This window comes from Sciurus carolinensis, chromosome 6 (assembly GCF_902686445.1).
Source record: "Sciurus carolinensis chromosome 6, mSciCar1.2, whole genome shotgun sequence".
NCBI lineage: Eukaryota > Metazoa > Chordata > Mammalia > Rodentia > Sciuridae > Sciurus > Sciurus carolinensis.
Window position 1 is genome coordinate 67,684,447 of NC_062218.1, and position 25,937 is coordinate 67,710,383.

Here is a 25,937-nt window from a genome sequence, read left to right on the forward strand (position 1 = left end):
ATGAGTCATTTAAACTTTCATCACCTTAGTTTCTACATCTAAAAAATGGGGCTAATAATAGTAAGATTGTGAGCATCAGTTGATTTTATACACATATGAAAATAGCATGTACTATATGAAAAGTATGTTTTCTATGAAAAGTATGTACTACTAAAAGTACTATATGATGCTATTAACTCATAAATTACCTTATATGATTATTTATCAAATTTTATAATATATTTTTGTTATTTTGATCAACTGAGTACAATTATAATGACAATTCAGACATCTAAGTTAACACTTAGAACAAAATGGTCACAGGAAGTATTAAGATATTAAATCCTTTCTGTATATATTTTTGGTTACAAGATGATCAATGAAAAGCTTTTAAGCATAAAATATACATTAGGATGAAGTTCTATGAAAGAAGCAGAATAGAAATATGATTCAAGGAGAAAAATATAAAATACCCAGTTGTTCATATATTTTTCAAATGAATGGTAGTGGGTATTTATTTCACTTGAATGCATTTAAAAGAGTGAGGTAATAGTTGTATTTAAAATTGTCAATATGTATGGTGCACTGGAAATTACATCATTTCCAACAATTAAATGAAAAACTTTAAAGGTCAATTTATGTGCCTGGTGTGTGTGTGTGTGTGTGTCTGTGTGTGTGTGTGTGTGTGTGTGTGTATGCATATACAAGCAAAAATGTTCAAAGAAACTGAGGTAAATACATAAATAAATTCTGGTCTATAAAAGTAAGGACATAAGGATGTACGTTATAATTAAGGTATAAAATTGCCTTTGTAATTTGTTTTTCTAAGTATCAACTATGTTTAAGAATGATACTTTCCTTGTCAAATTGAGAAACTAAATAAACTGTAGATGTCTGAATTTCCCCTGGCAGAAAGTTGGTTTGATTCAGCATAGATAAATTTGACTGAAATATTTCCAGTGCTTCACTGTGTTTCAGTGCATTAAAAGAAAATGTACACTCAAGCTGATTAGTAATGCCTGGGAAGAAGCCGTTGACTTGGAAGGCAATACTGAATTCATCCTTTGCTCTTGATTGTGCAAGAGGCCCTCTCCGAGTGGATCCCTATACTAAAACAGAAATAATGAGGTTGGACTGCTTGGATGGTGCTCCCAGTTTGATTTCATGACTACTAGAGCAGTACCAGCAAGTACAAGAAAGAATAAATAGCCTTTTATGAGGAACATGCTAGAAATGGACTATTTTCTATTTAGAAAACTATGTGTAGAGAAGGTACATGCTGTGTGTTTGCTGCTGATGATTTTATTTATGTTTGACATGCACAATTTTGTCTTCATTTTTATTTCATGCCATGCTTTATGTTGAAAATTTGGATGCCACTTTGTTACTAGGCAGATTTCATGTCAGCATATCTATGGTTGTGACTATAATGAATATACAATTTTGTGTGATGGTTTTTAGAATTAATATTATTTTTCAGACCCTTGCCAAGGAAAATAGAGTTTTTCATAGGGGTGGTATATTAATACTGTATATTAATTCTATAGACATATTTACACCAACCCACACAGGATCTGAGGCAAGCATGAGCTTTAGTTAATGTGGTTTGCTATGGCTTATTTTCATACTCCCTTGAGACCTCACCACCAACTTGTTGGAGATTCATATCAGATAATGCAGATCTGCTCTTGGGGATCAAGTCTTGGCACACACTAGTTTGAAGTTACTGACCCTTGCTTTGGCCAATCTGGAAAAGCATCATCAAGGGACATAATATTTTCACAAGCATTCAAAACAGTCATGCAATCCCAACCCGAGCACTAACCCTTCTCCTTATGTTCTTCTGCATCAAGTTAGTAATTCCCCAGGGTTGCCTCCTGTGGCCAAATCAAAAGTAGCATAAAGCCTAAGTTAGTGGCTAGAGTTTTTACAACAGAGTCTGTGTGATGTTTTTGTGAGATATTTTAGTTTTAATATTAAGATAGTTCTGTTTGAAACAGTTAGGGACTAGAAAAGCAGTTTATATTGGTAGCAATATAGTTGAATTTAATCTTTTCACAGGGAAATATTACCACTGTTTTTACTCATTTCTGAAATTTTATTATAAGGAAATAATTGATAAGGAAGAAAGTATAATATATACACATAATTTATAATAGTATAATACTAAAAGTGATCTAAATATCTAAGTGGACTAATGTTACAATGCATTACACTAACCAAAAGTAATATTATATAGCTAAAGAGGAGGTTATAAGACCAATGGAAACAATGTTAAGAAATTGGAGGGAAAATTGAACCATAGAAATTATATGTTCATTGTGTATGTACATAGCCATAACAGGTAGGTAGGTGGATTGATAGACAGGTGTTAATAAACCTTGAGAAGAAATCAGCCTACGAGGAAATATAAAATAGCTAAGGGATCACTGAGTCTGATGCTTTATTGAACATTGCTGGTCCGAAGGACAACTGGGGAGAACATAATGGTGAACTGAGAGCTCAACCTTTAAATCAAGGTTCATCTCATGAGTTCATATAAAGAACTCATGAGATTCATGTCTTTCATGGTAGTAGTTTTCTTTGGGGGTCTTAGACTCTTTCTTGGGGGCGGGGGATGTCCTAGGCTTTCTTGTCTAGAAAATACTAAACTAGATTGAAACTATAAAAAATAAACAACTCTTAACATTTCAGCAAAGTTATTTTGGAGAAATGTAAGAAAATTATATGATCAGGAAATAGAATTAGATTGTATATTTTTTATCTTGATGTTAAGAAGTTGCTTAAGTTTTAATGAAATGTTTTAGAAATAAGAAATTGCCATTCTTGCCCATAACAATTTAATCCTTTCTCTAATACTTGCTCCCAAAATACCAGAATATCATTATTATCTGGAAAACTCTTTTCTATGTAGAGAAGTATGATTTCTTTATACTGTAGCCTGTTAGTAGCATTGTTTTTTGTTACCTAGTTTCAAATTATTAGTATTCTAGAAGGTGGGAAAGATATTTCACAGTAGCTAGGTTTTTACAGGGTCGCTCTTTACCTAATGTTTTTCATTATTAGGAAGGTAACCATAGGTTTTGCAATATATTCATCACATCACTAGGAATTTTCTTCATGGGGCCTCTTTTGAGAGACCTTCTAAAGAGAAAAACCAATTTTAGCTTAACAAAATCACCAGGAAATCTGCTCCAGGAAATAAAAGGAATCTTTTTATTATCAAAATTAGGTAAGAAGCAGGAAGGAAAGCATAACTGTTAGGAGCTGTAGCTGTAAACTGGAGTGCTTTTATTAGAAATTTACACTGATTGTATCTATATAGAGAGAACCATTGTAGTTTATTTTAAATGATCTCAAAGATTCATCAGTATGATTTTCTGTTGCTTTAAAATTCTATTTAGCTCCATTCTAAAACGTATGATACTAATAGGTCACTATTTTATTTTATGTTGCTCATAAAACATTTTTCTGTTTGATAGTTCCCAGACACTGCAGACACTAATACCTGGTTATCCATAAACTAGTATGTTTTGTGAATTTGTTCTTGAAAAATCCTTGAATTTTCTGATTGCTTATTCACCACTACGTTCCCCAACATACCTAGCTCAAAATGTTGTCATTGTTTTCGTATATATCTCAGACTTAATCAGCTCCAAATTGTCACCATTCTGTAATGTAATAGGAGAAAAAAAAGTAAAGAATTAATGCTTGAAAAGTACAGGGTCCAAATTGTTTAAGGTAAAAAGTAGAATAAATGTACCACCTGTGAGTTGTTTTATGCTTAAATTCTGTATTTAGTATTAGCAGAGTTGGCATTGGAAAGACTAAGTTCTGTTCTGAAATCTGGACCTGAGTCTTGACTCTTATGTATGAGTTCCATGATCTTGCATAAACCACTCCTCTGAGCAAATTTCTACAAAATGAGAAGAACAATACTTTATAACATAGTGAAAATTAAATTGGATAATACATATTAATGAATAGCTTTGTTTTTTTCCCTTAATCCCAATCTAATAACACCTGCTATTTTTGGTCCAAAATAGATCCATTTATTTGACGCAACCTTTACTGTCACTGCCCTAATCAAGCCACCCTTTTTCTTGACACAAGAGCTTTCACATTGGTTTTCTTTCTATTTCTCCTATAATCTGTTCTTCACCAGCAGCCAGGGTGATATTTTTTAAAGTGAAAAACAGATCGTATCATTAACAACTTAAAAGTCTCCCATTATATTTAAAACGAGTGCAGGAGATCGTTTCCTTCTCTAGGCTCTGAAGCCCTCAGACCCTGCCTTCCTTTTCAGCTTCAGTGTTTACTCCGTCTTTCTCCCACTGTTACAGTCACACAACCTATATTCTGCTTTCTGTATATACCTAGTCGACTTCCTTCTAAGGGTCTAGACTCTCACAGTTCTTTCTTTCTGGAAAGCTGGCCAAGTTTAAAATATGGCTCTGACAATAGTAAAAATATACAGAAATAAATGGTCCTGATGTCTTTACATAAAACTAATTAGGAAACATACCAGTTGCTTTGGTAATATTTTCCAGGTATGTTTTTTATTTTATTTATTTACTTTCTATTCATCAGTCACTTGAGCAAAATCTAGGTAGGTGATATTTTTGCCTATTAAATTAGATACCCACAGTATATCTGACTGAGCCTACACCTATTTCTAACACCACCAGTAAGGTACTTAATCTGATGTGAGCCTAAAGTGACTAAGAAACTGTCCCCTTTGACATAATTTTTTGCTTTAGCAGCCTAGTAACAGCAGCCTATCATCCTTTAAAATTTTTTTTATTTGTTCTTTTTACATGGAGTATAACTTCCCATTCTTGTGGCCATACATTATGTAGAGTTACATGGGTCATGTATTCATATATGAACATACAGCCTATCATCCTTAATTTATACAGAAAAAAAATTTTAGTCTCTATAATTATCCCTGGGATAGCTCCTTCTTTGGTCATAAAGTTGTGTCATTTAAATTTTAAAATATGCCTGTGGATTCTTGTTGTTACATCATTCTTAATCACCATTTCTTTATATCAGAATTTGAGCAGAAATTTATATGATGGCATATCTAATCCCTGGGACTCTCCTGTGTGTACTTTCTGAACTGCATCAAGTAGAGCTGTGTCTGAATTCCCAGTGCAGATGTGGTTACAAAGAACAACTCCAGAGATGGAAGAGGACCCTTTGCCCCCAACTTACTTACTTTTGTAGAGGAGAAATAAAAATCCTTCCTACCCCTTATGTTTACTGGCCAGGGATAACAAATTACACTGACAAAAGATAGATTAACAAGAGAACATTTTAAAATTTTATATACATTTTACTTGATGGTACTACTTTAGTTTTTACATGTAGAGAGGTCTTTATAGGAAAGAAGTGAAGACCCAGGAGGCAGTAGACATGGGGGATTATGTGTGTGTGTGTGTGTGTGTGTGTGTGTGTTTGTGTGTGTGTGCACTTGTGTGTGTATGTATGTGTATACATGTGTATATGTAAGTATGTATGTATACACGCCGTTTTAACAAAGGGTGATACAATTTATGGAGAAGTGACAAGACAAAGGAAAAGGGACTTGCATGTCTATAAATTGTAGGAGGGTAAATATAATGGGAAACCAATGGAAGATAAAGACTATTTTAGTAAGGTTTTTTTAGGTAAACCCACCTCGGTGTCAGCCTTTCCATCTCCAGTGATAATGGTTGTTCTTCTCCTGGTATGGGAAAGGGGAAGGGAAACAACTTCACAACAGATAATTTTGGTTCTACTTTTAGGCAGGTGGGAGAGAATAAAGAGTTATTCCTGCATTTGCTGCTCCTTAACTATCTTTTGCTCAAATAATCCTTATGCTAAAGTGGCATATTTGGGCAAGGGGTATATTCTGATACCCTTCTTTTGCCATCTCTTCCATGCGCTCAGCACTAAGCAGAGGTCAGGGCCTGCTTTATAGAGGTGGTACTTAGAGTATCTGGTCTGCAGGGCCATCATTAAATTCATCTGTAGAAACCCTGTCCTATATTTGAACCTTGACCATGGATATAGCTTGCTCCATTGCCCATGTGTGCACCCCATATTTTAGACTACCTTGAGCAGGGGAAAGGTGGAAGACATGATAGAAACTGGGAGACATTTATGTACATGAATAGGACAAGCTAGCTCTGAAAAAAAAAATTAGAAAGTAAGGAGGAACTTTAAAATCAAACCTCAGTTACATGACCTTGGGAAAGTTGGCATCTCTAAACCTCATCTTTATAATAATTATATATCAAACTCCTAGTATTCTTATTAGAATTGAGAATCCTCATCAATGTTCAATACATTCAGTTGTTTGTATTATTCCCTTTAAAAGATGACTGTGTCCAGACCCACATTTCTCAGATCTACCTCCCCTGATAAACTTACCATCCACACTTTGGGTGTCCTGCTGCCTAAATCTTCCCCCTGTTCCTTTCAAACAAGAAAATATTGCTGGAGAAAAGTACAGCGTCTTTCAATAGAAACCCATTATGTGTTTGTACTGTTGCACTTAAATGTGTTCTACAAGTCTGCTTCTCTGACACCACCTGGATTAAGTAACACATACAATGCATTAACTTATCTGCATGGACTTCTAAGGGAGGGGCATTCCTCCTGTTTTACTGAGGGGTCAGAAACCATGTACCCTTGTTTCCATTCTGAAATGGCACCATCTCCTTTCCTTTTCTCTCTTCATGATGGAGAAAGCTGACCTTTTGCCCCAGGGAAGCAAGTGGATCTCAATCTAGCTAACACATCTCCCCAGGAGTTGATTGTGGGTTTGGAGTGGGTGCCAGGAATCTGCACAAGTCAAAAAGCAACAAATATCTGATGGTCCTGAGACCACATGTTTGTATTCCCAATGTTTCCTGAGACTTTACTCCTGCTGTTTTCTTCTCTGTCTCATCATCTTTAATCTGACATTCTCCTTGGGATTTTTCTGTTAACATCTTCAGAATAGAGTATTGCCCCACACACCTGAAGAATTCTTTTTCCTTTGACACAAAAAAACAGTGACATCCTCCATTCTTGACTACACCCTGTGCTGCCCACTCTCAGGTGAGGGCTGAATAAAGGTTCTTCTGTCTTGGCATTCTCACTCAGGGACTTGAGTAGAGAAACAGAGAAAATGGGAATGTCCTCTACTGACAGCACCTCCTATGAGGTATTTTTAAAAACTGAATGTTTCCACCATAACAGAACATTTTAGTAAAAACATTGATATGGAACATAACAAGTCTTTTAAACAGAGACTTTAGAGTTCTTTTTTTCTTAATTTAAATCTGTTTTATCTTTCTTTCTGTGACACTATATAAAAATCTCATCAATATACAAAATCATTCTGAGCTTGGATTTTCTCATTTTCTCTGGATGAGAGCTTTGATTAGCTTTTTACAAGTTCTTCATTAGTAATTGGCTTGCTTTTTTGTTTTTGTCTTTAGCTGTTGTCTCTAATAAGTTTATGTTCTATCAAAGAATTCTTTGAAGATGATCTGAAAAATGCTCCTCAGTATTATGTTATGGAATATTACAATTTAATAATCTTTATAAAATTCAACAAGTGCTATTAGGATTAAATGTTCATTTCTTCCTCTCGATGCTGATGGCTGGAGTGGTGGTTCAGTCTTATCATCATGCCTGACCCAGTTGTGCAGCCGTGACTGTTTAATTAATAGACATTTACATAAGCTCCTTTTTCCCCCAGCAAGCTTTATAATGGTCTTGGTGGTTATCTCTTTTTCACCCTGTGAAGTATCAGCTGTGCTATTTCCATTTTGCATATCAAAATACAGAGAGATTAAATTATATACAACAAATTGATAACTGAATAAGTTTGGGAATTCAGAGTTCCGGCATATTAATCAGGTTGCTTAAAGCAACAACCCATATAGACTCTGTACATATATTCAGACTGTTCTATAACCCAGGAGTTGGAGTTGGGACTGTCAGAAACCCAATGAGGGAACTCTTTGTAGATTTATGCAGGAGTTGAAGAATTATTTTCTGGACTCTTTGAGGATCTATATTAGTAGAGGAGGTAGTGTCTGAGAATTATTGCTGTGATGGCTGTAATTTTAAGTAAAAATGTCGGGAAGCCTGGTGGTTTCCGTGTAGCACATGAATTTGAAAAACTGTTTTATGGTGTTTTTGTGGAACCATCTTCCCAAACACTGTTAGACTTTTTCTGGTCACAAAATGTCTACAGCTGGAGCTGGAGCAAATCATAGGTCACTTGGCTCCCTCTCCCCATCCCAGAAATGAGGAGAACCCTGCTGACCTTTCTAGATACTTGGCAAGACTCTAATTTCTATCTCACTTTTTTTCTTCTTCTTAAATAGTCTGTCTTTCTGGCAATATCCTTGTTCAACTTTAAGGGGTATAAATCTAGCCTGAGGTATTTCTTCTTTCCTTTTTTACCCCCTGAAATTATAAAAATAGGAATACTGCATATGTAGGTGGTAGTTACCTCCAAGGAATTCTTGGATCAGGGATTACCTCAATCATTTAATAGTATCATCAGTGAAACAAAACAAAAGTAGATAGTTTTTTTTTTCTTTTCCAAATTTACCAAGTTTCTCAGTCTTATGTGAAAGATAACAGTCGGTATGCTTCTCACTTAACTCCTTTCCCATTAAACTTGAAGTAGACTCATTTTGGCTCAAATTCTTCTACCACAGTCTTCTGTCGAATCCTGTCTGTCCTTTAAGGTCTAGATCAGGTTAAATGCCAAATCTTCAGGGATGCTTCGTTGCCTCCTCTGCCCTCAGTCAGATGTAAACACTCCTTTCTTTGAACTCTCATTCCCCTGAAAGTGTACCTTTTGAGTGTCCAGGATCATAATCTGTTGTGTATTATGTGACTTCTGTAATCCTTAGATTGTAGATGCTCTAGTGAAGCATGGGGAGGAGAGAGGAGGTATCCTATTTCATTTCACTTAAGTTCCCTCTCCGCTTCTGAAAATATACACCCTGTGTATAGTCTAATGTTTCCAACTGTAGAGCACTCAAACAGCATTACAGAAAACACACAATTGAAACCACACAACCAGCCTTAGATCTGCAGTGTGAAAATAGTAGTTCCTGGTATTTAGGATCTCATCATGGTACTCATCATTCCGGGGAACAAGGCAGGGGTCTTTCCACCCACAGGGCCTCAGGTCTGAGCCATCTGCATCATACTTCTCCTTTAGGTTACTGTCCACCCAGCATCTCAGGCTTTCCTCAAGATACCTTTCATCTCACAGTGGGAAGAATCTTTCTTTGCTAACACCACTGTGATTCCTATGCAGTCATCTCTGGAAGCATAAATCCTTTCTATGCCTTCCCTCCAAATGATGGAGGGAAAAATCCCTCCCACAAAAGGCCTCTTTCTTACCAGCTTTTCTTGTTCCTGGTCAGAAGTCATGTTACTCTGTCCCCACATCAAACCAGGTGAAATTGCTATTCTTCATGGGATGTGCTTTTCTGTTCCCTTTAGAAATCCTAAAGGAGGAAGGGAGAGTGAGTAATAACAAGCTTATTTCACTTTAGAGCTCTTTCCTCTATAGGTGCAATCCAGGACTTTTAGTTCTGGGGTTGCAACTGGCCTGTAAAATCCCAGAAGCTGAAATAATGGAATGCTGCTTCAACCCTTTCTTTACAAGTTGAAAGAAATGTGATATAAAAATGGACAAATTTAAGAATTAATCAAATAGAACATTAGATTAGTAAGTGAAAGTAAATAGGAATCCTAGGTTAAAAAGTTGATGAATATAAAGAGGCATTAATATAACAGAAGACGAATTTGAACAACTGCCCATATTGTAGAAAAAGGAAAAGAAAGTAAATAAAGGAAGAAAGGGTAAATATGCTAACAGGTTAAGAGATATAAAGGACAGAGGAAGATTGACATATCTAATAGGAGTTTCAGAAGGAGACACTAGAGAGAAAGCAGAAGAGGCAATGTACAAAGAGCTCTAACAGAATTTCCCAGAATCGTTGAAAGGATACTGATATTTACATTCAGGAATCTCAAATCCCAGTGACTCAGTAGGCTGAGGCATGAGGATCTCAAGTCAGAGGCAGCCTGGGCAGCTTAACAAGACACTGTCTCCAAAAATATTAAGGACTGGGATGTCATTCAGCGGTCGAGTAACCCTAGGTTCAATATCCAGTTCCATAAAAAATGAATAAATAAATAAGGATAAATGAAAAGAAATCCACATCCAGACACAGTATCGTGAAACATCAGAAAAAGATCATAAAAGAAACGACAATTATGTAGATAATTTACTTCTAATGGAAGCTAGAAGAAAATGGAATGATATAATACAGGTGCTAAAAGAATATATTTGTAAACTAGATTTTTTTTAAACCTACCAAAATCTACTTTTCATAAATGAGTACAAGATAAAGCATTCATAGGATCGAACTATTTATTAGCTACAGATATTCACTAGGAGTATTCTGAAGGACATATTTTGACAATAAAGAAAATGATCCCAGAATGAATACAAAGATACAGGGAAAATAATAAGCAAAAAGAAGAGTAAAAATGTGAGTAAATTTTAACAAACATTGAGTTATAATAATAAGGGACTTTAAAACAAAAGGTAAACTGGGTGTAGTAATGTATATCAGTAATCCCAATTACTCTGGAGACTGAGGCAGGAGGATCACAAATTTGAGGCCAGTCTTGGCAACTTAATGAGGCCTTGTCTCAAAATAAAATAAAAAAGATTGGGGATGTAGCTCAGTGGTAGAGCACTTGCATAGTATGTGCAAGGCCCTATGTTCAAACTCAACTACCACCACCAAAAAAGATAAAACTGAAATACTGGATAGCAATAGTATATAAATCAAGAAGGGAATAATTGGAATTAATCATCCTAAGATACTTGAATTGCTTGGGAAAAGGTAAAGACATTGAATAATTGTAGATTTTATTAAGTAAATTAGTTAATTAATAATTTGGGGATAACTAATAGATGTTTAGAAATAAATGTGATTTTCAGACTGAGAAAAAGCAATGAGAAAAAAAGTTTACTTTTAAAGTAGTTCCAAATAAAAAGCAATTAAGGAGGAAAAAATAAGCAAAAGGAGAAACATAAAATAGAATGAATAAAAAGTTCATAAGAAAACAGAAAAAATCAAATTATATTAGTAATTACAAAGCCCATAAGTGAATAAACCTCCATTTAAGAGACATTGTGATGTGGATTTAAAAAATCCATATATGTTCTTTTTACATTAAACATAAAGATACAGAAAGATTGAAAGTCAGATCATTTTATGTATAATATAAATAGAAAGCTGGTATGGCTATTTTAATATCAGTTTAAAATCCTGTTTTTCTGCAGAAAGCATGAGAGATAAAGATGATCACTTCATATTAAAACTTCAGTTCTCTAGGAAGGCATACTTCTATACACTTTAGTAACACAACTTCAGTATACATAAAGCAAAAAGTGACAAACTACAAGTAGAAATGGACAAATCAACTCTCATAGGAGAGATTTAAACTTTTCTTAGAAATTGATAGATCAAGTAGACAAGGATACAGATGTGAACAACACAAATAACTGTCTCGATGTACTGAAGCATGTAGAACACTGTAGCCAACTGAAAATTACATATTATTTATGCACATTCTTTTATGCACCCATGGAACATTAAAAATGAGGAACAAGATCCAAACAAAATATTTGGAGGCAAATAATAAAATGTAGAAATCAGCAAAATAGAAAACAGAGATACCTAAAGAGAATAAACAAAATACACCTAAAGCAAGGACTGGCACCTAGTAGGCACTTAATAAATATCTATTCAGTGAATAAGAAACAACAGAAACTATAAGCTGCCCGCTGGTGAAAAGATTTGAAAGAAAATTCACAAAACAATGATTAAATCTGAGTTGGGCAGTTTTGGATTATCCTGCTTTTATTCTTTGTTCTCTGTATTTTCTGAACTCTCTATATGTATTGCTCTTAGAATTTTATGAAAGCATATTATTTTAAGATAGATAGGCAGGATTTTTTCCATCCTCCTAGAGAGGATGGGACCCAGGGACTATTCGAGACACCAACTCCGGTCAGAGATGGGAGGAGTACAGTGTAATAATATGCAGACCCGGGAGGTGTGGCGGGGATTTGCCTCTCACTACGTGCATGATCTCAAGCATAATCTTTATGGTGGTGATGACAAGGTGTTCCTCAAAGAGTTTCTTTGGTAGGCGCCCATGTAAAGCACTTAGGACCTTACCTGATCCTGTAAGATGCTCTGTCATTTTCCTTCCCCATTTCAAGGGGGGCAGCATGAAGGACACATGTCTCTCCATTTCTAAGGAATGTGCCCAGAGTAGAAGCCAAATTTAATCAGACTAGAACATGAAACTGGGTGTAAACTTAGTATGTGAAATTATATTTGTGTCCTCCTGGAGAACCAAGAAAATTAAGAAATGAACCAAGTAACTCATCATATTTATTACATGTAAGATGAAGATGCAGTATTATCATTTCCTTGTGATAGTCACATCTAATAGTTTTAAAACCAATTCACAGTATTCATGTCAGACTTATTTTATGAGACATTTAACCATTGCTAAATTAAATTTCATAAAGGAATGTGCCTATTTAACTCCTCTGGAGTTACAGAGATGGAAATCTGACCCATCATTTCTGTTTTCATGGAAAACCATTTAGCAGAACTTTGTTCCACTAGAAGTGTTTATTGAGTTGTAAGCCTAACACAGTTCATTGGCTGTGTGTATTTCCACACAGACATTTTTTCAGTGCAGATTTGCTCAGTTCATTAGTACTGACAGCAGATGGTAGCACTTTCACATGAATTTACCTCCTGAATTGATCTAAGAAATGTCACTAAAAAGATCCTGACAGTTTTGATGTTCTTCCATTTCTAAAAAAGGTATGTTAAATCAGGTGTGGAAGTTTAGATTTTTCTTTAACTCCACCACATAATTTCTAAACGAAGTAAAGACTACTTTCATCTCTGATTCTGGCTGAAGGAAAAACAAAATATGAATCATTTTTTTCTGATAGCGTAAACCTTTAAAATAACCTCCATTGCAGAAAAATGGCTTTGGGAGAATATTATCCAGATTGATTATCTACACTTGATCAAATTCCTCAAATTATTTGCAGACTCTCTACCCCAGTTGATCTGAATACAAATTGCTGAGCTTTCAAGATCAGTTGAATGAATGGGACTGAAAATTAAGTATTGGCTCAGGTCATTATGCTTACTGTGAATTCTGTGACTTCTGCAGTATTGCCTTGAGTTGGGCTTAAGTCAATATAAAATTATCAGGCAAGAAGATTCAATGTTTGCTAAATGAGTGAATAGAAAATATATGAATTCTAATAACATAAAGGAAACTTGATGTTTTTCTATAGAGATGGGCATTATTATATAACATTCTTCATAACACAAGACTTTATATTCAGAATCTTGTATACAGGTTGAGGATCCCTAATCCAAAAATATGGAATTGAGAATGCTCCAAAATTCAAAACGTTTTGAGCACCAACAAAACTTCTGGACTTTGGAGCATTTTGGAGTTAGAATTTTCGAATAAGGGATATTCAGCTGATAAAGTCTATGAAAATACTGCCAAATCCCCAAACTCCAAAATCTGAAAGACTTCTGGTCTCGAGTATTTTGGATAAAGGATATACCTGTATATAGAGACAAGGATTTAAGTATTTGAAAAAATTAATTCTTGAACTGAGTGTGGCGGCACATGCCTGTAGTCCCTGCTATCCAGGAGGCTGTGATTAGAGGATCACTTGAGCCCAGAAATTCTAGAGCAGCCTGGGCAACATAGTGAAACTCCATCTTAAAAATAATTTTAATTCTGTCTTGTGTTTGAAAATTAATCAATGATTTGGTTAATTGTGACAACTAGGAGAAACAAATGCATTTTAGAAGCATTGGGTATTGAACCATGTACCATTTAAGCATGTAATTAATTATTGATGCTTTTGACACATTGCTAGAACAGTGGTCATGATTAACAGCATACTTAAACGTTTTATTTCACAACAAGCAGAAGTTTTTGGATTCTCAAAATCAACACTCTTGATTGATTGCTGGTGGTTTTTTTTTTTTTTTTTAAATCAAGCATTCTAGCAATGAAAGCACAACTAACATGTATGGCAACTTTGCTCAGTACTCTTTCTTTTCTTCCTCGTTCCTTTGTACTGTTGTGTATATTATATCCATATACATTATAAACACAGCACTACAGAGTTATAATTTTTACTTGTATAATCTTGTCTCTTTAAAAGAAACTAAGGGAAGAAAACAATTCTTATCCACCATTCATAAGGCTTTCTTTTTTTTTTTTATGTGGATTTTAGTTATCTTCTGATATTTACTAAAGGACTTCCTTTAGTAAATTTTGTAAGGCAGATCCACCAGCAAGTAAGTCTATTTCCCTGGGAATATATTCATATTAGCTTCACTTTTGAAGGGTAATTTGTTGGATATAGAATTCTCAGTTGATCGTTTAAAGTTTTATTCCAGCACCTCAAATGTGTTGCTCTGCTGCCTTCTGGTCTGAGGTGAAGACAGTCACTGTTGTGTTGTTATTCCTTTTTATGTGAGGAGTGCTTTATCTTATGATTCTTTTAAGACTTTGTCTTTGGCCATCACTCATTTGAATATGGTGAGTCTGGGTGTGGATCTCTGTTTCTACTTAGAGTATATTGAGCTTTTTGGATCTACAGATTAATGTTTTTATCAAAGTTTGGAAGTTTTCAACCTGTGTTTCTTTGAATATTTTACCAGCCCATTTCTCTTTTTCTTCTCAGATTCCTATTACATGTATGCTAATAGGATTGGTGTTGTTCTACAGGTCTCTGAGGCATATTTTTCTGCACTTTTTTCTCCTTTATTCTTCAGATTGAATACCTTCTATTAATAAAACTTAAGGTCACTCTCCTTTATCCTGCTCTCTTATATCTACAGTGGATCCTACCTAGTGATTTTATTTTTGAACCAGGGATTGAATCCAGGGGCACTTAACCACTGAGTTACACCCCAGCACATCCCCTTTTCCTTTTCTTTCTTTTTTTTTTTTTTTTTTTTTTTTGGCAGTGCTGGACCTTGTGTTTTCAAGGCAAGCACTCTACCAACTGAGCTATATCCCCAGCCCCTCCCTTTTATTTTTAATTTTGAAACAGGGTCTTGCTAAGTTGCTGAGGCTGGCTTCGAACCTGCGATCCTCCTGCCTAACACTTCAGAACCTCTGGGATTGCATGTGTGTGCCCCTGTACCTGGCCTAGTGAATTTTTAAAAATTTCTGGTATTGTAGTTTTCAATTGCAAACTTGCCATTTGGTTCTTTCTGTAGTTGGTATATTTTTATTGATTTATCTATTTGAAGAGTCATTGTCATAACTTTCCTCTTTTAATTCTATAAGCATAGTTTTAATACATTAAACATATTTGTAATAGCTGCTTTGGATTCTTTGTAAATCTAACATCTGGACCCACTCATAGTCAGGTTTTTTTTGGATTTTATTGTTTGTTTGTTTCATTTTGTTTTGGTACTGGAGATTGAACTCAGGAGTATTTCATCATGGAGCTATCTCCCCAACACTTTTTATTTTGAGACAGTCTCCCTAAGTTTCTGAGGCTGGCCTTGATCTTAAATTCTCCTGCCTCAGTCTTCCAAATTGCTAAGATTATAGTCATACACCACTGAACCCAGCTCAGAGTCAGTTTTTTTTTTTTTTAATGACTTCCTTTTCCCCTAGAATGCATTACAGTTGGTTTCAAAAATTTCTTTGAAAACTAGACATTTTAGATAATATATTCCAGCAATTCTGTGTTCTAATAGTTTCCCCCAAACATTGTCTTTAATTCTTTAATTGTTGTTTTGTTTGTTTTAGTAACTTTCCTAGGTTTTATCTGCAGAATTTTTCTCCCCTGTAAGTATGGCTACTGATGTCTCTGCTAAATTTTTAGATTTTTAGCCTTCCTTCCTCTGTCTCACCCAGTTATATCTATATAACTTGCTGGTTAGCCAATGATTGGAGAAAGATTGTCCTCAAATACTTCAAGTCCATAAGGCCTCCCTCTTTAGCTGATGGATATGTGTATGGGTTAGGAGTACATTCCAAATTCAGGAAACACTCAAATTGACTTTGGCTTTTGCTTCCCATCAGATCTGTGTCTTCCTTGCACATGTGTATAGTTCCCATCAGCCAGTGATGCCTAGAGAATCTCTCTTGCCCTTTTGCAACTGTCTCAATTCCAGGATCTTTCCATTAAATATCTGGCTTGTCTATTGCCTACCCCTACTGGAACTGCAATCACTGGTCAGTAGAGCTGTGGTTTCTACTTTTCATGTAGCACCTACTTTGTGAATTTTATTGATGGTATTGCTGACAAGCAGTTTTCACTGTCTGTTAGAGGTCAAGGGAACACAGCTACTAGTACTTAGGGCCAGCCCTGCTCTGGCCAAACTTCCCTGTCAATGGAACCAGTGTAGGGTGCAGTGTGGGAGGATATGAAAATAGTATTTCTAGCTAAGAAAGCTGAAGATTCCCTCTGATTCTAACTCAAAGCTCTGCAAACACTTTTCAAAATTTTTATGTGCCCCTGGTTGATTTCCAAAGTCTGGAAATGGTTTGTTTTTGACAATTTCCTTCAGTTTTCTCTTTATTTTGGTCAGAGAGCCCCAGTGGGTAGTTCTCTCCTGTTATTATTTATTTCTTTATAAATTTTTCTTAAAAGACTATGTGTGTGTATGTGTGTATATATGTACATATATATATATATATATATCTTAATACAATTCCTATTTGAAGCTGATCAACATTTTATAGCTTGATCTTGTTTAACCAAAAGCATTTTGCCAAAATGATAATATTTTTATATTTTTAAAGTCCAACTGAAGTTTAAACTTTCAATTTTTAAAGGCAGTTATTTTAATATAGTCTATTTAATTACATGGACATCATTTCAATGAAGTAAAGGATAGATCTACTGTAAGGTTTTTAAGGCTGATTTTACCATAGTCCGTCTTCTGAATGACTTTCATCTTCATCTGTTTGGACATGAATGGGTTGGATAATAATAATTAAGTTTTGCTCTGTGTCAGACACTATTCAGTGTACTTTCTGGTATTATCTCATTGAAGAGTCACAATCAATCTGTGAGGCAGATGTTGTCATTAGCATTATTTATCAGATGAGGAAATAGAGACATAAAATACTTAACAAATTTTCCCACAGACTCACAAGCTACCATGTGGTGGAACAGGACTTGACCCAAAAGAGTCTAAACTACAGAACTCATGCATACAGTTACCTACTTGTTATATGGAATGGGCAAAGGATAAGTTATAGAAGTAAAGTTCAGGTCTTCACTAAGTAGCATCAAGTGAGCCCGGCTAGTGTTTCCTGATCCTAAGTCTGTTCTGAGAAAATGATCTTCTGAACTGTAAATGTCTGTGTTTCTTGGGTGTGTGTTATTCTTTTGAGGTCTTATAAAAGGTGGGTCCTACACCTGTAAACAAGAGGCAAGTGAGGTCTTAACTATACATGCAGCCATTCCTTTGAGAGTCACCAAGTTCCCAAGGAAACTCAACTGTGAGGGGTGAAGATTCTTGAAGACCTTCTTAGGTGGGAGTTGTGAGTGCTTCCATCATATATATGCCAGGAAGAGAAGGCCCAGCCAGTGTTCCACATGACTCAAATGGTCCTGAGAGCCCCCGTCTGGGATCTTTAAAACACTGTCACTTATTGTTTTTATTACCTCTTTTTGTTTTTATTACCTATTCCCAAATTTTTAGTAGAATCTTGTTTGAACAGTCCATTGTGCCTCAGCTGTGGGAAGTCAGATAAGAATATTCAAAGCTGGAAGAGTTTCCCCATGAGATCAGTGTAATAGTGGCCTTTGCTAATCTTCAAGGGAAGTGAGAGAAAGTGGAGAGAGTAGAGGCTGTGTGACTTAGCAGGCTCTCCCCATTAGAAGTGTTCCCATCCAAGGCAACCATGGAGTTCTAGGTTTTACTTTATTCAAAACAGTAATATATTTTCACATCAATACAATTAGGTTATGGGTCATTATTCTTCCACTGAAAACTGTGTAAGTCATTCAAAATGAATTTAGACTATATTTAATTTTTTAGATCTCAACCCTCCAAACAGTATTTATTTTAGTTCATAATAATTCTGAAGTTCTTTTGTCTTTCCTTTGCACATTTATTACACTCACTTTGCTTTAGGTTCTTCTGGTCTCAATACTGTGTCCCCAGACCTCTGCATGATTGCTTTTTCTTGTCATTCTGATTTTTGTTTTAATATTATAAATGTTCAGACCATTGCACATCTCTTCAGTAAGTTCTTCCTTTTCTCCAAATCTAACATCACCTGATCCCTCCAGAATTGCATTACCCTCTTAGGTTCCTTCATAGCACTTACTATTATCTGGATTATCTTGTGTATTTATCTGTGTTTGTTGGCTGTCTCCTATACTGGAATCAGTTCCATGAGACCAGAGACTTTGCTTATCTTAGAGATACAGTGATCTCTATAACTATACCCAGAACTGTTCCTGACAAACAGTCCCACCTATGTTTTAAAAGAAGTATGAATATTTAAATTTATGAGGTTTTACATGAACTTTTGGTCTTCTAGCATATTTTGACAAATGAGGTCTGGAATGCTGGACCCAATTTCCCACATGGCACTGTTGACTGGAACAGAGTAGCAAGCATGGCCTTAAGAGGGCAGCCCTCTCCAGTTGGTCCAGATTGTTGTAGTAGTCCTCATTGCTATTGGCGTATTCAACTGGCATTCCCCCTTTAGGTCATCTGGCTAGACATCATAGCTACTTGAATTTGTGGTGTGTGTCACACTATTTAATCCACAATGTAAACAACTGATAAATTTTATCATCAATAATTGTTTTTTGGTGATAATCTGTGTATAAGTTTACTTACATGTAGAAGCCTTCTAGGGAACCTTATTGCTTACTTAAATGATGGCCATCTCAAAACCAGTAGCAGTCTGACCTATACCTTATATCCAATTATTCTTTTATAAAGGAATAAGAGTTATACCATGAAATTTTAGCTTATAGAAACAGCCCTATAAGCTTGGGAGAGACCAAGGAAACAAGCAGAAAAGAGAAACTGAGAGTAGGAGATTATTTTGATTCCTTTACCATTGACAGAAATGAATGAAATGAATGGTCAAGCTACTGGGCTTCCTGGACATCCTTGAAGAACTGAAGGATAATTGTAGTCCAAAGAGATGCATTAGCCAACAGAGCAAACTGATAAAATTTATCTGTATTTTGTAAATTCATGTATCTCACTATTCTTGACAATACTGTTTTATCAATGAATTCTCCTTCTCACCCCTCTTGTCATATTTGTATTATAAGTTATATTTCAAAATAGGAAATCAACCTGTATGCTAATTTGGGAACTTGAAATTTAAGACAAACCTTCATTTTTAAAGGAGTAAACCAGATTATCTATTGGAACTTTTTCAAAGTAACCCTCACTGACAATCCTGGACCAACTCTGATTCTTACAGGAACATCCAATACTTGGGCAACCCTTTTTTGTACTTCATCCCTGCAAGACTAATGAATTCATGACTCCCATATTAAAGAATGCTCAGAAAATCAATAGGTAAGAAATACCTTTAAGATACATTGGCCTCTACCCTGATTTTAAAAGTGTAAATCTTTTAATATAACTCTAAAAGCTAAGCTAAGAAAGAAATATGGTAATAATGACTAAAACATTGATTTTTACTATGTGCTAGGTGCTGTTCTAAGAGCTTTAAATATATTAACACATTGGACTTTTATAACATCCCTATGAACTAAGTACCATTATTTTACTCAGTTTACAAAGAAAGAAGCTAAAGCACACAGGAGTTTAGGGACTCTGCCAAGGTCACAAGTTAGTTAAGTGGTGGAACTGAAATTTGAATCCAAACATTTTTGCCTCAGAACCATGCTCCTAACCACTGAAGTATGTTCCCTTAATAAATGCTGTGAATTTCAGGTGTAAACTTTGAGTCATCAAGGGGAGCCAGGAACCCCATTGATTACCTTGTCCTTCCACTACCTTAGTGAGAGATTCTAACAAATATCCTCTATGAACTTCTAATTCTTGTCAGGTAATGGGGCTGGCATTCAGAAATGCTGGAATTCCAGGTAGGCACACCACCTTGAAGAGAACCCTAGTTTTGTTCTTGTCAGTAACTAACTACTTTTCCACCCTTCATCCAAAAACTACAATGAAAACATTAATATTTTCCATATTTCACTTGTTTCCTAGGAACATCAACTATATTACATCATGGCTGAGCATTGTAGGGCCGGTTGTTGGACTGAATCTTCCTCTAAGTTATGGCAAAGCAACCTCTCAAGATGAGTGAAATGTCCATTGTCAAGGTAAAAAGACAAGCCTAGATTTCATGTTTTGCTGTTAGAAAGATTCTGGTGCCTCTCTTGCACTTAGATATATCCCTGATATCTGGAAAGTTTGTTTTCATCTTTAATATGGTGAACACTGGTTTGTTCTTTAGTTTTCCAACAATGCCCTACCCAGTTGTTTAGGAAGCATTTTATTTTCTTGTAAGTAGCACTCACCAAGCTACAGGTATACACGATTTTATAATAGCACTGATATTCTTGAAATAATTATTTACTGCTCAGTTAACACAATGCTTTTTTTGTTGTTTTTATTCTCTTGGTTTTTGTTTTGTTCTTATTTTCAAATTCTTCTATTGATTTTATAGATTGTGGCATGAAGAGCATCAAGAGTACCTGACCAGTCCTGGTTTTAACGAGACCAATACTGTGCAATATTCCGCTTTGCCAAGATCTGACATGGATTTTTTTCTCTAGGAAAAAAATGTCTGTGGTAACTGATATTTGAATCAGAAACTGAATGTTTAGAAGAAACATGTTAAAGATATAAATCACTATAAATAGCAAAAAATGAATCTAGTCCAGTAATACTATAAATACTGACATCATTGGGGTACTTACAGATCATTCTTTTCTGGGCTAAGCACTTCATATCCTTTTTCTGATATGGAGATTGATGGAGAAATGTATCTATGCATTCATTTTAATATAATATGTATGAAAATTAAAGTATAGAACATACATGTTCCTGAAAACTAATGTTATAAACATAATGTTTCTTAAATTATTCTCCCATAATCAAATTCAGGAAAAATTGATTATTTCTGAGAGAGAAAAAGAGAGTGCATGTGTGTACAGATAGAAAGAGTACAGATTAAAGAAAGAGTACAATATTTTATTATAAGTGAATTAATGTGTTTTTACAAGCAAAGTATGGCACAGATTAGAAGTTTTTTAAAGGCTATAGGAAATATTTAAACATTAACTTTTTTTTTACGTATGGTAATAAACAATGATCATTTTGTCCCTCAAATTCTCAAACCCATAAATGCTCTACTGCAGTTGGGGGATTTTGTGCAAGTCTTCCTATCTGTAAGACTTACTTTCTTCATCTTTAATAAGAATAAGCTACCTGGAAGGTTGCAGTATGAACCATGCAAGATCATTAATGCATGAGAAAACACTGGAAAGTATGGTACAAGTATTCATCGAGTGTTCACCTTTCTTATAATTGATTGTTATTCACTCAGTCTATAAATAAGTTTAACAACAAGTAAGATATTAAGATAAACTTCGGGGTTGGGGATGGGTCTCAGTGGTAAAGTGCTTACCTAGCATTCATGAATGAGGCCCTGGGTTGCATCCCCAGCAACACACACACACACACACACACACACACACAAACACAAAGGTACCACATCATTGTCTGTTTTGGTTGCTTGTTTTGTTTTCCATTTTAACTTTTTATGCACTGAAATTAGGAGAAAAATGTAGCCAGCCCTCAGATAATCTAGTTTCTTTCTAGCATAGGATGTACTTAAGAATCACCTGAGGATGTTTTACAGCTACAAATGCTAGGACCACCTTCTGAAACAGTCTGTATGGGTGATTCTGATGCAAACCTGGAGAACCTCTGGTACTATTTTTTTTCTTTTTATTGTGACATTGATTTGTATTGTTTTGCTTTACCGATAAGCCCTTTCTGATTTTATACAAGGTGAACTTGCTTCCAAATGCTCATCTGAGCATCACAGATGCTCCTCAACTTACCATACGGGTAACTGAAGATAAACTCATCTTCAGTTGAAAATACCGTAAGTCTGCAATGCATTTAATACACCTAATCTACTGAATATGATAGATTTAACACAAAGTCTGTTGTATAAAAAAGTGTTGAATATCTCACAAACACACACAGCTAGGCATCATGTAGACATGATAGGATGCTAAAACACAAAACACAATACCCCCCCCCCAAACCCTGGCAACACAGTATACTGTAGAATATTGGTTGTTTAGCCTCATGATCTCAAGGTTGACTGGAAAATACAGCTCACTGCTGCTGGTGAGCATCATGAGAGAGTATTGGAATGCATATCACTAGCCCAGAAAAATATTAAGATTCAAAATTTAAATTATGGTTTACTAAATGTGTATCCCTTTCACACCATCTAAAGTAAAAACAAACAAACAAACAAAAAAAAAACTATAAATCAGGGACTGTCTTACATGAATAGTAAGAAAATTTAGGGAACATTTATTCACTAGGTAACTGCAATAGTTTAAACATAGTCTGTCCCCTCTAAAACTCATGTTGAAATTTGACTCTCAATATAATGGTGTTGAGAAATGGTGAGACCTTTAAGTAGTGACTAGGTTATCAAGAACGTCTGATGCATTTGTTTGCAGAACTGGATTCATTCTCGTAAGGAGCGGGTTGCTTATAAACAGGTCAGACACCTTTGTCTCCTTTGCTCTTCTGCACATGCCCACTTACCTTCCACTTCCTGCCATGAGTTCAGGCAGCACTGTCTTTCCAGATGCAGCAGCCTGACCTTAGACTTCCCAGCCTCCAGAACCATGAGTCAAGTGAATTTCTTTCCTTATAAATTACCCAGTCTCAAGTGTTTTGTTATAGCAACATAAAATGGACTAAGATAGTAGCCCACTTGTAGGGGTCAGAGATGGGGCTTTGTGAAATAGGGAATAACTATTAGGGTGAGGGGATCATCTGCTGGTGAATCATGGAAGACCATGACAGAATCCCCAGTTCCCATCTGCAGGTTAAGGGCTGAACTTTCAGAAAGAGAGCAGAGGAGATAAAGGGTTAATTCAAACTGCTAGAAAAGCTAAAAGTAAATTTTAAAATGCTGAGCTGCACATATTCATGCTAGGATAGGAGCCTGTTTATATGCTTGCTGGGCATTTTAGTATTTACCATTTAAAATCTTTTCAACTTCTGCAAGGGATTTTTTCCCTCACTCTCCCTAATGTAAACACAGATTTCTCAGCAGTCATTTCCCAAGCCATGTCATTTCTGGTGTAAAATACATATATAATGACATGCCAACCAGATAATGTACTTGTCTGGAAATACTAGTTATCCCTTGCTAACAGATTCTGAGTTGATAGTCTGTCAGTTTGGGGTCAATGTAGTTTTTCTTTAATTAAAAAAATTAATTCTTTGATTGATGAAGACCTGAAACTTCATCGGGGGCATGAAAAGTTCTGACAAGTGCATGTAGATTTTGGAGACCTCCTTCCCCAAATAGATCCTTAGGCAACTGCATTTTCAGAAATTATTTTTAAAAAGTTCTTGCTTGATAAAAACTTCCATTTTTAAAAATGCAGTTTTACAAATCTACTGTTACCCCAATAATAATTAAACTTTATAAAATTTTTTGTTTCCTCAAAGAGACAATTCTTTCCCTATGATAAAAGAATTTTTCTCCTCCATTTCCTCTCTAGCTAATATAATATAAAGCACCTTCAGTGGAAAATAAGGCTGCTTTTGAATAACATCAGAAAATTTGCTTTACCTCTTGAGTCCTCAGTTTCCTCTGTCCTCTGCGGCCTACTTGAACTGTTGGGTCTGTGAAATAGAAGTTCTGAGGACTAGACCGAGTCTCATTAGCTGCTAGCTGTGTGACTTGAGCCAGTTTTCTTCATCTCCTTTGTTGTTATTGTTTACTATTTCTCTAAAATAAAGACCACAATATCTATCACGCTTACCTGACAAGGGCATAGAGAAAATCAAAATAATACATAAATCTGAATGTGTTTCACACCCGACACAATGCTGCAGGGAATAAGGGTTGATAATGGATAACAGCCTTGCTCATCTTGGTTCTGACTGGAAATGCTTCCTTCTCCACACCTCTCCCCTCAGTTCCCAGCCTGGTCAATGTGATCCCCTTTTCCACAAAGCTGTCTCCGACACCGCAGCAACCTCCACTGATAGCTCCCTTCATTGCTCACTGCGCTTAATCATTATGAGCTGTTAATTGTTTCTCCTCCTCTCTGATCTCTCCCCTGGCTTGTGGTGGATAGTAAGCAATTTAAGATGACCACTGTTTGGTATGCTCTGTGCATGTGCAAAAGAGTTGCTCCTTGCCTTCTGAGTGAATTCGGAAAGTCTAGGTCCTGGGAAGGAGAAGGAGTTGACAGGTGGAAGGAGCACACAGGCTTCATTGACCAGCGAGTACTAGGTGGTTACAAAGCAAAATTACCCCCTCCTCCCAATAAAAAACTGACTAAAATCAAGAGAAAAAAGAACAAAACTGGTTTTTTCATACATTCCTCTCCTGATAGGTTTGTTTTTATTCATATTCCTGGAAATGGAGCTCTGCATTGTCAAAACCATTCCTTGTGTTAATCACAGAGCTGATCCCTATGAAATTTTAAATTTAGCAATAAAGTTTGAGAGTAAGAATATGAAAATATTCTTATAAATATGTTTTGCACCTGTATCACATGGAATCTCTTAGGGATATTTATCAAGCTCCTGTTATGTCCTGAGTCTTAAGCTGGGTGCCAGGGACAACAGATGAGGTATATAACGCTGGCTCATAAGCGTGCGCAGTATAGGGCCTGCTGTGTGGCTCAGTGGTAGAGCACTTGCCCGGCAAGTGTGAGGCACTAGGTTCCATCTTCAGCACCCCATAAAAATAGATACATTAAAAAATAAATAAATAAATAAAGAGTGCCCTTCCCAGTGGGGAAGATGACAAGAAAGAGATTCAGGGACAGGATTCCTGCTATGACCAAGGTGTGGGAAACTGTGCCAAGAAAAGTTTTGCAGAAAAAGGAATGGGCTCTGGAGACACTTAGGAGGTAGCCAGGTTGAGACTAGAGGCAAAACCTCAAAAGTGAACATGGGGAGTGAAGAATGAGGCTGGCTGGCAGGACCAGGGTCAACTCTGGAAGGGCCTTCATGCCACTCTGAGAATTTATACGTGGCCTGAAGGCCACAAAAAGCCATTTAGGGAGTTTGAACAGGCAAGTTAAAGTTATCACATTTGTATTTTAGAAAAACCTGTATTTTAAAAATACTGCTGCATGTTACTAACTAAGCACACATAGATTTATCAGTGTTTTTTGCAACACTATACTAGCCACATGATTTAGAAGACAAAGAAGTGCAGAAGGGGTTGGTTGTGTGTCAAGGACACTTTTCAGTTTTTATCCAGTTCCTTTCAAAAGAAAACCAGTGGGTGCCCTGAAAGCCTTGAGTCCTGGCTCCCTTTGTTACCTGAAGTCACTTCACCTTTCTAAGCCTCTCTGAGTCTTCTTATGTATTAAATGTAAGGAGGTGTATTAGATCAAGGAAACTCAATTTGTTAGTTTATGAGTAGTACTTTTTAATGAAGAACACATAAAAAAGAAAATATCAAAATTTATTGCACAAAATAAAGTATTTTTTTTGAAACTTGATTTCAACCAGTCATTCATAGCTCAATGGGAATGTGTTCTGAGAAACACAAACCTAGATAGTGTAGCCCACTATACCTCTAGGCTGTATGGTACA

At 35.7% G+C, this 25,937-nt stretch overlaps 1 protein-coding gene across 4 annotated transcripts in view; it reads left to right on the forward strand.

The window, feature by feature from the left end:
* Atg10 (autophagy related 10) overlaps positions 1–22,461 on the forward strand; it is a 266,366-nt gene extending 243,905 nt beyond the window's left edge. For 3 of the 4 annotated variants that reach the window (XM_047556694.1, XM_047556693.1, XM_047556695.1), the window contains 3 exons: positions 19,561–19,658; positions 20,316–20,431; positions 20,779–22,461. In XM_047556694.1, coding sequence (XP_047412650.1) covers positions 19,561–19,658; positions 20,316–20,415 — 198 coding nt within the window. In that variant the 3' untranslated portion in view covers positions 20,416–20,431; positions 20,779–22,461. The remainder of the gene's footprint in view (positions 1–19,560; positions 19,659–20,315; positions 20,432–20,778) is intronic. The other variant, XR_007109189.1, reaches the window with a different exon arrangement.
* The last annotated feature ends 3,476 nt before the right edge of the window (positions 22,462–25,937 follow it).